Source organism: Ranitomeya variabilis, chromosome 3 (assembly GCF_051348905.1).
Source record: "Ranitomeya variabilis isolate aRanVar5 chromosome 3, aRanVar5.hap1, whole genome shotgun sequence".
Lineage (NCBI taxonomy): Eukaryota > Metazoa > Chordata > Amphibia > Anura > Dendrobatidae > Ranitomeya > Ranitomeya variabilis.
The window spans coordinates 732,696,071-732,711,645 of record NC_135234.1 but is presented as its reverse complement, the minus strand read 5'-3'; the positions used below and the strand labels follow the sequence as shown (position 1 = coordinate 732,711,645).

General features: G+C 41.7%; 1 protein-coding gene across 2 annotated transcripts in view; it reads left to right on the top strand.

Moving 5' to 3' along the window:
- Positions 1–15,575, top strand: part of MRE11 (MRE11 double strand break repair nuclease) — a 295,853-nt gene that overhangs the window by 107,783 nt on the left and 172,495 nt on the right. For both annotated transcript variants that reach the window (XM_077298437.1, XM_077298438.1), the window contains 2 exons: positions 10,444–10,615; positions 13,170–13,250. In XM_077298437.1, the coding sequence (XP_077154552.1) occupies positions 10,444–10,615; positions 13,170–13,250 (253 nt within the window). The remainder of the gene's footprint in view (positions 1–10,443; positions 10,616–13,169; positions 13,251–15,575) is intronic.

Genomic DNA, 15,575 nt, shown 5'->3' with positions numbered 1-15,575 from the left:
TTCAGTGTGATGGACTATCGTTTTACTGATGATCTTATTTTTTAAATTATTTTTTTCTACTTTTTTGCACCTCGTTTGATTGATGGGCAGGATTTCCAAAGATTGTTTCCCCAACTTCCTCCTTGACCTTTTCCAATTGCCTTCCCCTTGCTTTTAACCCTTCTTTCCTTTCCCTGTATGTTGCTCAGGCATCATTCTCCAATACATAAGCATTTCTCGCTTACCTTTTTTCTTTCTTTTGGTTTATTCTCTCATTTAAAGGGATATTCCCATCTCCAAGATCCTATGCCAATATGTAGTAGGTGTAATAATAATAATATTAGCAAATACCTCCAATTAGAAATGTAGCATAGTTCTTCTAATTCGCTATGTCACTTACCCCATGTGCAGGGCATTGCAGCATCCATGGTTACTACCGCTAACAACTAAATACCTGGCACTATATGAGTGGTCGTAACCATGGATGCCTGAGCTACTGCAATGCCCTGTGATATAGCAAATCAGAAGAACTATACTACATTTCTAGTTGGAGGTATTTGCTAATATTATTGTTATTACACCTACTACATATTGTGATAGGACTGTGGAGATGGGAATACCCCTTTAAGTAATATAAGTTGATCAATATTATAATGTTTTAATTGTACTAAAATGGTGCAAACACACCGGTAAGTGTATATATTTTGGACTAGTATCCTCTTATTCTTTGGTCCCTGGCTGGATCCGATCGTCCTTCATTACAGTGCAGAACTATCTTCCTGGGGGCGGAGAAGAGAGATATACTGCAGGATGGGGCTCTGTATATAGGGGCTGAATACAGGATGTACTGCAAGAGGGTGCTGTATACAGGGAGCTGAGAGGAAAGATATACTGCAGAATTAGGCTCTGTATATAGGGGCTGACGTTAGTTGAGCTGTGTTTTGTTGCCTGCTAAGAGACCAGTGATGGGAAACTACAAATGCTGCTCTATTGATGCATAAGATGGCAGAAGATAAAATAAGTCCGGAAGGGTTCTGTACAGGAGCAAAAAGTGCACAGAGGCATAAGGAGAATTCTACAATTAGATTAGCTTAATAAGTACTCAGGAAGGTGAGGCTAGTCGGGAGGAGATGGGAAAGGGGAGTGCAGCATTGAGGAGAAGTGAGGTGTGTTGTGATCTGGTGGCCTAAGAGCAGCATGGGACGTACTCTGGAGAAGGTGGTACATGTACTGACCGCAGACCCTGAACCTAACACCGCAACTAGAAATAGCCGTGGAATGTACCTATCACTCCCTAGACATCTCGACACAGCTCGAGGACTAATTACCCCTAGAGATAGAAAAGGGAAAACTATCTTGCCTCAGAGAAAATCCCCAAAGAACAGGCAGCCCCCCACAAATATTGACTGTGAGAGGAGAGGGAAAAAACATACACAGACTGAAATGAGAATTTAGCAAAGGAGGCCACTTCTAGCTAAATAGAAAGGACAGGACAGAGTACTATGCGGTCAGTATTAAAATACTAGAAAATATCCACCACAGAAAATACAAAAACTCCACAGCTAACTAAAGACATGGAGGGTATATCTGCATCTCCAGAGATACCAGCTTGGCTAAACAAATCCTTATACTGACCAAGCTGGACAAGACAAAACATGGAAAATAACTGAACAATAAGGCCACAGCAAGGCCAGAACTTATCTTTGTTGAAAAGAACTGCAAAGCAGAAGAGACCAGGCAGGGATGTGAATCCTCCAGGAACAATGGACAACTGGCACTGACTAAAGGGTGAAGCAAGACTAAATAGCCCTGTCCAAATTGCAAAAAGTGAAAACACCTGATAAATGCTGTGATTCAGAGACAGCAGCGCTAACACTTACAACCACCGGAGGGAGCCCAAGAGCAGAATTCACAACAGAGGTGCTACTGGGATATTACGTTTTGGCAGATAAGAATAGGACCACACATTCAGGTATGTGAAGTGGGATAGATAGAGATTGAAAAAAACCACAAAGGTACAAGAAAGAAATGTTGTGTTGGGCATAGTCTGTATATTAACAGTAAGTATGCATTTACTGTACTTTCTGAAAAATAATATGAACCCTATGAACTGACACATGCAGCGATTGTCTAACAAACAGGTAATCCCTGCATGTGATGCGGCTGTCAAACAGCTGTGAGACATGCAGCTGCGGGGACGTGTACATATTTTTCAAGCATGTCGAAGACACTCTGTTAGCACACGAGCACGCTCGGATAACACCTTATCCAAGCATGTTTGCTCAACACTACTGGGAGACACTTATTATATAAGGCACCTTCACCTGTTGAGAGGTGCCTGAGCAGTGTGCTAATTCAGTTAGTCTGCACACTTGCTAGTTCTCAGGTCCACTGCCTGTTAGTACCTGCTAGTACTCGCTAGTTCCCGCTAGTACCTGCCAGTACCCGTTTGTCCCAGCCCTTTCCTGCCTGCACGTGCTGTGCCAGTCTGTATTCTTGCCGTACCTGCCTTCACCTGGTGTGTCAGTCTGTATAGCAGTCATACCTGCCTGCACCTGCCATGCCAATCTGTATACCAGCTGTATCTGTGGTGCCTGCCTGTACTTGCCAAGGTCCATCCATTCCTGGCCATTCCAACTACCTGCCCCTTTGGGGGTCAGTTACCGTGTGTCCGAGGTCTGTCCTATAGCTGCACCTGGCATTCATCTGGAGCCAAGTCTAACCCAACCATCGGGCTCTAGTGAAACGTCAGGTGTTCGCCTAGTAACGCCTATGCAGGCTCTCCTCGGTGATTCCACCACTATACCCGTTACACAGAGGGAAATGACAGTGATTGGTAAGAGGGGTTATATTCAGTGTGCCACAACATGAAGCCTCTGTAAAGCGCCATATTTTCATACCTAGAAAGTTATTCCTAACGGGGCAAGTTGGGAATATCTCGTACTGTTGATAGGTGATCACTTGCTGATTATTTGGATGGTCCAACTTCTGGGACCGTCCTACAATCCTGAGGTCAGGGCTCGAAAATGCCCTGTTTGCTCCATAGTTAAGTACAGAGGTCAGCGGTCCAGTAGAAAATGATTGGCGCTGCTCCACTCTAAAGAGGCGCCGAGGGTCCCAGCCATCAGATGCTGATCACCTGTCTTCTGGATATTGGGTTTTCAATATGGGAATGCCCCTTGATATACCGCCCGTGATCTAAAGGAGGATGATGTTTAGAAGGCTCGTTGGGACTGGGTGACATCTAACCCTTTGAACTCAGTCGTGTAAATCATATTTACTGGCCTTTTAACAGTATCAATGAATGAGATGGATGATAAATGTAACGCCTGGGTGCGCTGTAGGGATCAGCGGCGGTGGTCTCTGCCGAGGCTCGGTGTCCTCGCTGACATTCGCTCCTTCTCCGGTGGCTGGTAATGTTCTGTAACGTTATTTTTTATCCGCTCGGTACTTGTTCACCTTGTATTGCTCCATTACAGACGTCTTGCAGGAGCAGCAGTAACGACATTACAAGTTCTATTCTGGACTCCTGCCTTATGGAAGGAGCGGAAGGGTTCCTGACGGCAGAATTTTTACTCGGCTGGAATCAGATGATTTATTTATCTTTTTGGGGAATCGAATTACTTTAGTAGTTCTTTCCGAAAGTCTGCTCTGCAGATCGCCAGGGTGCCATGAACTCCTTCCTAGTAATGGCAGCCGGCGCACTCTTAAACGGAATGTATCCACAGAAAATGACTTATTGTGTAATCAGATTTTTTTTTTAACGGTAAATGTATTTTTTTTTATTTGATTTTTTATATCACATATTTACATATATCTTAATCTATATTTAAAAAAAAAAATCAGAAGTCTTGCAGTCTTTTAGATAACCTTGCTTAGTTGTGCTGAAATATGTTCTTAACATATTCTTGATAAAAGTCATTGTGAAGGGAAGGATAGGAGATGAGCTGTGATATCTTCCATTGTGAATAGTGAGTCCTGTGTTATGTATATATGTTACGTTTCATTGTAATCTTGTCCGCAAGGATAATGACGCTCCCTGAAGAAGCAGACGCGAAACACTCGTTGGCACGGGTGGTGGAGGGATATATATTTTTTCCCCTAATTAGGCAGTGTGGCCTGTACTTTGTGTGCTCACATGGCTTCATGAATTGTTTACCCTTTACTTCTTATTAATCAGGTTCTTTGTATTTTTACAATTAGTTTATTATGTATTTAATATCATATTTATACCTAAGTTTGTTTTGATTAATCATTAGTATTTGTATACAAACAGGTCTCTGATCATGAGATTGTCATATACTGTTTTTTTAATTATGCATATGATTTGCATACCTTTATTATTTTTTTTAACACCATTTAAATGATTAATTATTCCTTCTCCACCTTTGTGCATTTTAATAGTATATGTGTCATTTGTTCTGACCATTTTTCAATAAAATATTCAGATTTTTCTTATACATATTTTACCCCAGGGAATATATTTTTAGACTTGCGATGATAGTGAGGCTGCTGAAAAGCGAGAGTGAAAATCTAATGTTAGGCCAAGTGACCAGTGTGAAGGATTTTCAATACTTATAATAAAAATTCATTTAAAGGGAATCTGTCAGCAGGTTTTTTGCTATTTAATCGACTCCGATTCCAAGTACTAGGTCGTGTACTGTAGTTTCTATACAATCAGTGTTTTATCAGCAGGAAGTTATCACTGGAGGACTAGGTGTCACGTGCCAGGCAGTCCATCTAATCTGTGTAACCCCGCCCTCACCGCTGATTGGCAGCTTACTCACAGTGTACACAGGAAGCTGCCAATCAGTGGTGTGGGCAGGGTTATGCACCGCTCATCAATCTGAACACTGCGGCGTCTACAGCAGAAAAAGCAAGGATTCTTTTAAAACTGCACCACGCAGCCCAGTAACTGACACTGCATGGCATTTTAGGTATATATGTATATACCTATATGTGTATATATAGGTATATATTTCCAAAAAAAGGTAAAGGATCCAGCTTCAAGTACATATAAAAATAAAACATTTTATTTAATCCATTAAAAAAGTGAAAAAATATACATACTTTGTAAAAAGTTGAACTGAATATCCTCCATAAAAAAAACGTATTTTGAACGCTGTATCATTCTTAGTCCTGGTACAGTGTAAACATAAGCACCAGGATACAGACAAATACAGGGATATGTGAGCTCTGAATATATGTTTTAATCAAATTGTGTGAACCCATCTGTGAACAAGACGACCTCTGTAGAACCTACACCAGCAAACAAATTTGAAGACAACCTGTTTACCAAGGTCAAAAATGGTCATATATTTTTTTATTTCACCTGCTGCTACCCTGAGAATTTTTTTTATTTTACTTTTGTTTTCTTTCTAAAAATTCACCATAGAGTTCAAGAGATGTGGGTCTTTTTATGTAGTGCCTTCAATATGCTGATATTTATGGTCTTTACTAAGGGGCGGTGCTCACAGGATCCTCTGGGGCGTGTCTTTAGGCTCCTCTGCACAATTACTCTGTGACTCATGCCCCCCTTGGTAAAGACCAAATAAATTACCATATTTGGTTCACTAATTAAAAAGGTCCACATCTCCTGAACTGTATGGCAGAATTCTAGAAAGTGAAAAAAAAAACACCTAAATACTCAGGGGAGCAACAGGTATAAAATAATAACAAAAACTGGTTTCTTTTCAAATGCTGATAGGTCATCTTTAAAGGGCAGGTAGTATAAATACTTATATTAGGGGTTTTAGTATAACAACATATATTAAAAACGGCTTCGGAAAGATGAGAGAAGTGATTTTCTTCAGTGTGCTAGGCAGAAGGGGGAGGCTCCTGCTGCAGCTAGTTGTTTTACAGCCACACATAAGTTCAATGAAGAGGAGGCGCTGATTTCTTGACACATATAGAGCATTTCTTTATATATTTCTTTGTTTTAATTGTAATATGAGACAAAATAGGATTAAAGGAAAGCGAATATACTGGGACTTAATTATCTGTTTTTTATTTTTCTTGTGCGTTTACTTTTTTATTATTGTTTTTAATGATTTCATAAACAGTATTGGTTCTATTTTGTGTTGTTTTTTTAACAGAGAAATTGAATATTTAGCCGTGGGACAACCCTTTTAAGAACACAAGTGTTGGCATAAAACAGTAGCATTTTTATAGACTGTACAGCCTTTGTCCTGGTTCTTTATCTTCCCATGTGAGTAAAGTAGTCAGCGATGGCTACTTAGGCAACCCTTTTTAGATGCCATTTCAGAATGTATAAGGAAAAAATAGAAAAAGCTCCACGGACCCCAGAGTGGACCCCACTCTTTCTCCCAGAATGCGCCATAAGCTTTTCTGGGAATCCAATGTTAGATTTATTTGTAGACGACCTGCTTTGGTCTCCAGGTTTAGGTGCAATGTGTTGAAAGTCATTCCTTGAGACAAGCTTAAAAAGACAAAGAATACAAAAACTGGAAAAAGAATTCAAACAAAAAACAAACCTGAACATATGTTTAAATGGATTATGTCTGGGAGCTGAGGCTAGCCAAATTCAGAGACTGGCTCCTGCATTACCGTTATCGCAATTTGGGAGAAGCCTATAGGGACACGTCTCTTGGACAGGTCACCATGTGTCCGTCTGCTTTTCCCATCGTGTTTCTTTCTGAAATTCTGTAGCATTTCAGACTAAAACATAGATGTTTGTAATGCAAATAGACTGGACATCTATCTTCTTGGCTGGATATTTTTTATCTTCTTGGCTGGACACCTATCTTCTTGGCTGGACATCTATCTTCTTGGCCGAACATCTATCTTCTTGGCTGAAGATCTATCTTCTATCTCTTGGCTGGACATCTATCTTCTAGGCTGGACATCTATCCTCTTGGCTGAACATATATCTTTTTGGCTGGACATCTATCTTCTTGGCCGAACATCTATCTTCTTGGCTGAAGATCTATCTTCTATCTCTTGGCTGGACATCTATCTTCTTGGCCGGACATCTATCTTCTTGGCCGAACATCTATCTTCTTGGCTGAAGATCTATCTTCTTGGCTGAAGATCTATCTTCTATCTCTTGGCTGGACATATCTTCTAGGCTGGACATCTATCTTCTTGGCCGAACATCTATCTTCTTGGCTGGACATCTATCTTCTTGGCTGGACATCTATCTTCTTGGCCTAACATCTATCTTCTTGGCTGAAGATCTATCTTCTATCTCTTGGCTGGACATCTATCTTCTTGGCTGGACATCTATCTTCTTGGCTGGACATCTATCTTCTTGGCTGAACATCTATCTTCTTGGCTGAACATCTATCTCTTGGCTGGACATCTATCTTCTTGGCTGAACATCTATCTTCTTGGCTGAACATCTATCTTCTTGGCTGAACATCTATCTCTTGGCTGGACATCTATCTTCTTGGCTGGACATCTATCTTCTTGGCTGAACATCTATCTTCTTGGCTGAACATCTGTCTTCTTCAATACACATGCACACTCTTAAGAGTAGAACGTTCATGTGTTTTCATTCTAGAGTATGCCAAGACGTAATCTTCCTGGAGAACAAGAAGATCGGATTTTGGAATTGAAATCAGTCCGAGGAGAGTCAGCTGCCCCTTACATGTTAGATGGTGACGACAGTACAGTGCTGCTATGGGGCATCTGAAGAGCAGGGTCTTGGCCATGGTTGGTCCTATGCCCTTTGCTACTGGGTGGCAACGCTCCCCTGAAGATCTGCATTGTTGGCAAACCTACATTAGTGCTCTGTCCCCTTTAGGTAGAGTCTGAACTGTGCCGCGCAGCAATCCTAGAGTTGAAAAGGGTCCAAATTCATAAAGTAATTGCATTATTCATAAACTATTTCCATAGCCTTCGCAACTTCATCCGGGAATGCCTCTTTAATTAATGTTTTAGATTTTTTATCAGTCTTTCCACCATTACTTTTTCTTTTTGAACTCTCTCGTAACTTAGTGGTCCTGACATATCCTGCTGAGCTTTGCGTCAGTTCCTTGAGCTTTTCCCACTCACAGGAAGGAGATGATACATATTTTTTCATAATTCACACTTAATAATCTCGCACTATTGCACGCCTTGCCATCTCAAACAGAACCATGAATTGCTGCCCAGGACTTGAATTATTCAAGATGAGGAATTGGGACCATCGAGATCAATCTTGCCTCATTTACATAGAAACTGTGCAGAGTTATTCTGGCACAATTCAGGCTGCTTTCATTAAACTTGTACAGCCTGTGTATCCCAGATGGACAGAATGGACCCCGATGCCCAGAACCACAGTACTTGCTGTAGCCCGCTTTCTCTCATGTTCATGCTTTATGGTAGTTGCCATAAATGGGAGTAATCTGTCGCATATACACTCACTGGCCACTTTATTAGGTACACCTGTCCAACTTCTTGTTAACACTTAATTTCTAATCAGCCAATCACATGGTGGCAACTCAGTGCATTTAGGCATGTAGACATGGTCAAGACAATCTCCTGCAGTTCAAACCGAGCATCAGTATGGGGAAGAAAGGTGATTTGAGTGCCTTTGAACGTGGCATGGTTGTTGGTGCCAGAAGGGCTGGTCTGAGTATTTCAGAAACTGCTGATCTACTGGGATTTTCACGCACAACCATCTCTAGGGTTTACAGAGAATGGTCCGAAAAAGAAAAAAAATCCAGTGAGCGGCAGTTCTGTGGGCGGAAATGCCTTGTTGATGCCAGAGGTCAGAGGAGAATGGGCAGACTGGTTCGAGCTGATAGAAAGGCAACAGTGACTCAAATCGCCACCCGTTACAACCAAGGTAGGCCTAAGAGCATCTCTGAACGCACAGTGCGTCGAACTTTGAGGCAGATGGGCTACAGCAGCAGAAGACCACACCGGGTACCACTCCTTTCAGCTAAGAACAGGAAACTGAGGCTACAATTTGTACAAGCTCATCGAAATTGGACAGTAGAAGATTGGAAAAACGTTGCTTGGTCTGATGAGTCTCGATTTCTGCTGCGACATTCGGATGGTAGGGTCAGAATTTGGCGTAAACAACATGAAAGCATGGATCCATCCTGCCTTGTATGGAGCATCTTTGGGATGTGCAGCCGACAAATCTGCGGCAACTGTGTGATGCCATCATGTCAATATGGACCAAAATCTCTGAGGAATGCTTCCAGCACCTTGTTGAGTCTATGCCACGAAGAATTGAGGCAGTTCTGAAGGCAAAAGGGGGTCCAACCCGTTACTAGCATGGTGTACCTAATAAAGTGGCCGGTGAGTGTATATGGCAGTAGACTATCATGGTCTTCAGGAAGTGATTGCTTAGAGTCTCTCCTCCAGAGACTCGAGATACAGCGATGCGTGCAGCTCCTCTCTATCTGTGAGCATAGAGAAAACCCTTGGGTCTTGCCTTAGCATCCAGCTCGCCAATCCTTTAATGAAATTGAGATTACTCTGCTGGTCTGCCCCTGTCTATACAGCAAAGCCAACATGTGAGCTACTGGAAATGTCACAAGTGTTTGCTTTAGTGGCCGAGGAAAAACCTGGAATATTAAGAAAAATAAGTAAAACGTTAATAATTATTTTTTGCTCAGTTATATAGCGCCATTAATTAAACAGCACTTTACAGACCATGTTACAGTCCCCATTGGGGCTCACAATCTACATTCCCTATCAGTATGTCTTTGGAGTGTGGGAGGAAACCCACGCAAACAAGGGAAGAACATACAAACTCCTTGTAGATGTTGTCTTTGGTGTGATTTGAACCCAGGACTCCAATACTGCCAGGCTCCAGTGCTAATCACTGAGCCACCATGCTGCCTGTGTTAATTACAGTTGGTTAGATCAGTTCGCGGGATTCTGGTCCATCGGCCAGGTCAGTGCGCTTGTGATCGTTGGATGGGAGCTCTGCGAATTAATAAACTTCTAGATTAGCTGGGAAGAGCAATGTCATCTGTGCGTCCAAGGTTCCTGGCAGGCAAAGATCTGCGAGCCTCCGGTACATCGGCTAGGTCCGTAATGTGTGGCCGCTGTCCCGCGAGTCGATCCGCACATCTCTAGTAATAATCCAAAACAAACCTGTATTATCTGTCATTCTCAGCTGGTAAGGGACGATATTAGTGCAGATTCTGCACCCACATGTGTGTGAAATTCACGTCCCGTGCATGCGAATGGGATTTCTGCAAACTTGGGGTTGCATTGCTTTATACGAAAGACTTCTTCAATGGTGTTTAACAGAGTACTGAGCATGCTCGGTTCCAGACATAGACTTCTATGGGCTGCGTTGATTTTAATGGAACACATAGAAGAACATGAGAAGCCGAATATACGCAAATGATGGCAGAGGGCTGCTCATAAAATATAGTCCAGTGTGGGCAGACTTCACCATGAGCAGGGTGGCATCCAGACGTTAAAAGTACCTCCTGAAACTTTCCCTGGAGTAAAGTTATTTTATTAAGTAAAAGTTTTTCTTCCTTCTTTTCGCAGACACGTGGGATTGCTACGAATCAAACACAAGAAAATGAACATGCAGAAGATTCCCCTTCAGAGTGTGCGTCAGTTCTTCATCGAGGATGTCGTCTTGTCGGACTTTCCAGACCTCTTCAACCCGGACAATCCCAAAGTGACTCAGGACATAGAAAACTTCTGCATAGAGAAGGTAGGCCACCATTTCTGTAGCTCGGTATGCCCGCCGCAGACTTTTCTTTTTTTTTTACTAATCTTGGTTGCATCCATTTATTTGTAGAAATTTTTTGGAAGAACCTAAGAAAAATAACCCCTCAAAGTTCTGAAAAGTCTTTAAGGGCTCATTCAGTCATCTTTTTTTCACATACAAGAATTACATTCTGAGTGGTTTCTCCACCTTTTCCTATCAAGCCGTCCATGAAAAACGGACAGCAGATGGATGGCATCCTAGAACTGTCCAGTTTTTTTACGTTCCCATAGATTTGCATTGCTGATTTTGATCCAACATTCTGATCAATATCGGTCAAGTCTTCAGCAAAAAAAAGGTCATGTGAACAAGCCCCATAGACTATGGATAGAACTCATAGACGAAAAATGAATATCTGAATGAGCCTTAAAGGGGTTGTCCACTACACCCTTCTCTTTCCTCATGTTTGATCCCATTAAAAAAAAGACACTTATGCTCATCTCCGGCTCCGTTCCAGCACTGATTGGGCGAAAGGCTCGAAAGACCTAACAACCTCACGTGAGCCCTTGAGAACGCAAGTGACAATACTGCTGGAATGGCGCCGGAACAGGAGGTGAGTATAGGTCTTTATATTTTAACAGGGCCAAGCATGAGGAATGAGAAGGGGTTGTCCTAGTAGTTTACAACCCCTTTATTGCAGAAAGATCCTTCATATTGCACAGAGGCACCATACACCACACCACCAGTGCCGGGCAGGAATAATAATCAACACTTCTTGCCGTCTGATTCATTATTACATTTAGTTTTTGATGGTTTTCATCTGTTTTTCTTTTCTGCCTCATTCTTATTTTATGTGTGATTTTTTTTTTTTTTTACATCTATTATATATATATATATATTGTCCATCATAGTGGACAGGGTTTGGGGTTTCCAAATGTTTTCAGCCGATTTCATAAATTGCAACGTCTAAGTTTTTCTAAAATATAAATGAAAATAAAAAAGCTCAAAAAAGAGAAAATCATCCTCATGTTCCCAGGTTAAACATAAAGAAATAAAAAAGCAATAAATAAACATACTTGTTATCATATATCGTGTCCATTAAATTTCCGTCTATAAAATATAAATTACGTGAACCAAAGATTAAAAGCTAAAAATAAAAATAATTGAAACCCCAAATTTGTATTTTGATTTTCTTTTTGTTACACTTCATCCCCCCCCCCTCAAAAAAAAAAATAAAAAAATAAAACAGTACGTCATTCATACGCAAAAATGGTTTCAATAAAAATGTCTACACTAAGGCTATTTTCACACTAGCGTCGAGGTTCCCGACGCTAGCGTTGTCTCCGCCGCACAACGGGGCAGCGGATGCATTTTTCCAGCGCATCCGCTGCCCCATTGTGAGGTGGGGGCGGAGTTCCGGCCGCGCATGCGCGGTCGGAAAAAGCGGACCGTCGTGAGCAAAAAATGTTACATGTAGCGTTTTTTGGACCCGACGGTCCGCCACAACACGGCGCAACCGTCGCACGACGGTTGCGACGTGTGTCAATCCGTCGCAATACGTCGCTTAATGTAAGTCTATGGGGAAAAAACGCATCCTGCAAGCACTTTTGCAGGATGCGTTTTTTCAGCAAAACGACGCATTGTGACATATTGCAGTTAACGCCAGTGTGAAAGTAGCCTAAAAACTCACACGACTTAATAGCCAAGAAGAATAGCAAAGAGTTAGGTGTCTTGGTAAATGGTTACATAAACCAAAAATTGTTACAAAGTTCTATTTTTATGCTTTTTATAACCACTAGTGCTCTGTATAAATGAGTACACCCCCTTTGAAAAATAAGATTTGAACAATTTCTAAAATTTTGGCAAAACGGAGTTTCATAGAACTTTTTTTAACCCATAACATGAAAGTTAGATTAAAAGGGCTATCTAGGTCTATTTTTTTTCTGGTGGTCCTAAGGACTGACTATCAGGTAGTCACTAACGATCAGCCTGTTCTTGGCGGCGACTCATAGTGATCACAGACCGATCCTGCTGATGTTTCTGCTGTTGATAGAGCAGCTTTTCCTCTTCCGCTCTGCTGTGTCTACAGGCATGAGTGCCGATGTCATGCTGATTGATAGCCAGCTCCCCGCAGCTATGTAGCGGGGAGCCGGCTGTCAATCACTATGACATCAACAGTCATGCCCCGAAGAGAAGACGCTGCTCTGTTTACTTCACATCATCGGTAGGAGCCGACCGTGACCACTCTGTGCCGGCAGAGATCACCGATGAGCACAACACATTGGTAGTTAACAAAGTCTGTGGGACTGATGAGGATAGCCGAGTGGTGTACCAATGGAGAGGCAGTAGACATGCACAATCTGCACTTCCTAGTTTTTAGGACGCCCTGTTCTCGTGATCATTGAGGGGTCTCTTTGATGGGACTCCCAGCTATCAAAAACGTATCATTTATTCTGTGCATAGGGGGTAAGTTGCAATTGTTAGATAATCCCTTTATATAAGTTTGGGGTCACCGTGGACTGTCAGAAGAGTAATGTTCTGATTGTTTTCTTTATTACAGATAGAGGCAATGTTAGAGATGGCTGAAAGGGAACGTCTGGGAAATCCTCGAATACCCGAGAAACCTCTGATAAGATTGCGGGTAAGTTCATTACAGTCCCAGACATTTCGGTTGATTCGTCATCTCCGCAGCTTTAGTGCGAGAATACTGAACCCAAATGTTGAAGGAGCACACGATTGACAGCAGATGACGGCACGGCTGCTCGGCCTCCACATCACAGAGCAAGCTCACAGCACTCTGAAACAGATACAACCAGAAAATAGAAATAAAGACAGAATTTAAGGAAACCTAGTCCCCCCCTTCCCCAAACCACCGCTGTGTCTTTATTGTACCCTATATCCAGGCTTGGACTGGCCAACCGGGGGAACAGGAGAATCCTCCGGTAGACCGCTGTGAAAAAGTGCTAATGAGAAGTGCAGAAAAAAAAGTATCATCATTCATTAAGGAAGCTACCAGCATTAATTTTACATAGAAAAAAAGTACATGTGTTTACAAGGGACAGGTCATTTTTGCCTGTAGCTGAACAGTCGGCCTGAAGAATCCGTGTTACTGGTGGGCCTTTACCAGTCCAGTCCGACACTGCCTGTATCTACTTTATAACGAGCCCCTTTTCACGGCTTAGCAAAATAACAATAATATCAATTTTGAACTGCCCTAGGGATATGAAAATCACTCTGTTAATAGTCGAGGGGGGCCTTGGTTTTTCCAGTCTAATTCTCCCCTCAAGTGACAAAAAACTGACTGGCACATCCAGACTGGTGTGAATAGGTGCATACCAGGAGGATATCCGGGTATCCGGGGCAGCTATTCGGTAAGTGCTTATCCAAAGCTATTCGATCAACCCTAATCTTAACTCTTTCACACCCTGATGTAATTGTACATCACAGTAGCTAAACCTGCTCCATATTCCATACTGGGCAGATGCCGGCTGTGTTATACAGCCTACATCTGCCTCTAACAGCTAGTTCTGACTGCTGCTGTTTAACTGCATTTAAGTGGACCGGCTACGTGTACACACATCCATCACAAACTTGCAGCCTGGGGTCCGCATGTGACTAGGCTACATACAGAATGTTAGTTTTATTATTTATTGGAATACCTTTTTGGAGTTGGGACTTGACCCCTCTGGAGTCAACAAAATCACACAAAAAATGTAAATGTTTATATCACCCCACTTTTTCCTAGTTTATAAATTAAAAAAAACAAACATATTTGTTATAATCGTGTCCGTAAAAATACAATTTATCAAAATCGAAAGCGAAAAAAAGAAATTGCCACTTATTAAAAAAAAAAAAAGGCAATAAAAAGCGATCAAAACATCTTATGTTCTTCAAAATAGTATGGATAAAAACAAAAAAAAAATCCATCACTCAGCTCCATTGATGGAAAAATGAACAGGTTTCTGGTCTCAGGAAATGGTGACAGAAGTCAATTTTGTCTCCTTTTTTTAGAGTTCTGAATATTTTTCAACCACTGAAATGTATAAAGAAGCTTACAATGTCTTGCAAAAGTATTCGCCCCCTTGGTTTTTTTTAACAAATCCTTTTTATTGATTTTAGTAAGTTTTTAAATTCAGAACACTTGAAAACAAGCAGAACATTCGACTATATTCCTATACATAATAATAAATTCACAATTTTCAAAACCATCCCACCAACCCGCCCCAATCCTCAACCACCCTCCAAACCAAGTAGCAGCACCTGCACAACAAGAGGCCCCATCTGTCAAGAAATTTGCATCTTTAATTTCCCCAAAGTACCCTGAAGGTTGTTCATCAAATACCAGTCTGATTGTAAGAACCCCATCATTAATCGATTAATCTCGCCCTGGGAGCACTTACGCTCAATAAAACCTTTCCATTTATTAAAGAATTTCTCTGTTGGTTTTGGTTTGTCTCTTTTTTCGCTTCCAGTTTTTCCAAATACAGAAGCTGTTTCAAATTATTCAGTAACTCATTCACGGTCGGAGTCTCGGCTGTAATTCAATGTCTCAAAATACATTTTTTCGCTAAAGTTGCTATGTCATGTAGGAGTCGCATCTTCCCCTACCTCCCCGTAGCCCCTCTCCCCAACATAGTGAAAGATCCACAGCATCGGATCCAGATCCCAATCCTTACCCCCCGACTAAAGCCACAGACGGCCATCCAAAACTGTTTTATGATGTCACACTCCCAAAAACCATGGGACATATCCGTGCGGTCAGTCACACATTTCGGGCAGTGCTGTGTGGTGTCTAAACTGGCTGAAGGTGCTGGTAGATTGAAGCTATATATTGCCCTATGTATGATTCTAAATTGGGTGTCCCTACAATTTTCATTAGTAATATTCTCTCTTAATAAAAACCAGCCCTGCACAATTTTGCCCATAATATCTGAATCCCCCAACTGCTTTATCCATGCTTTTGCGT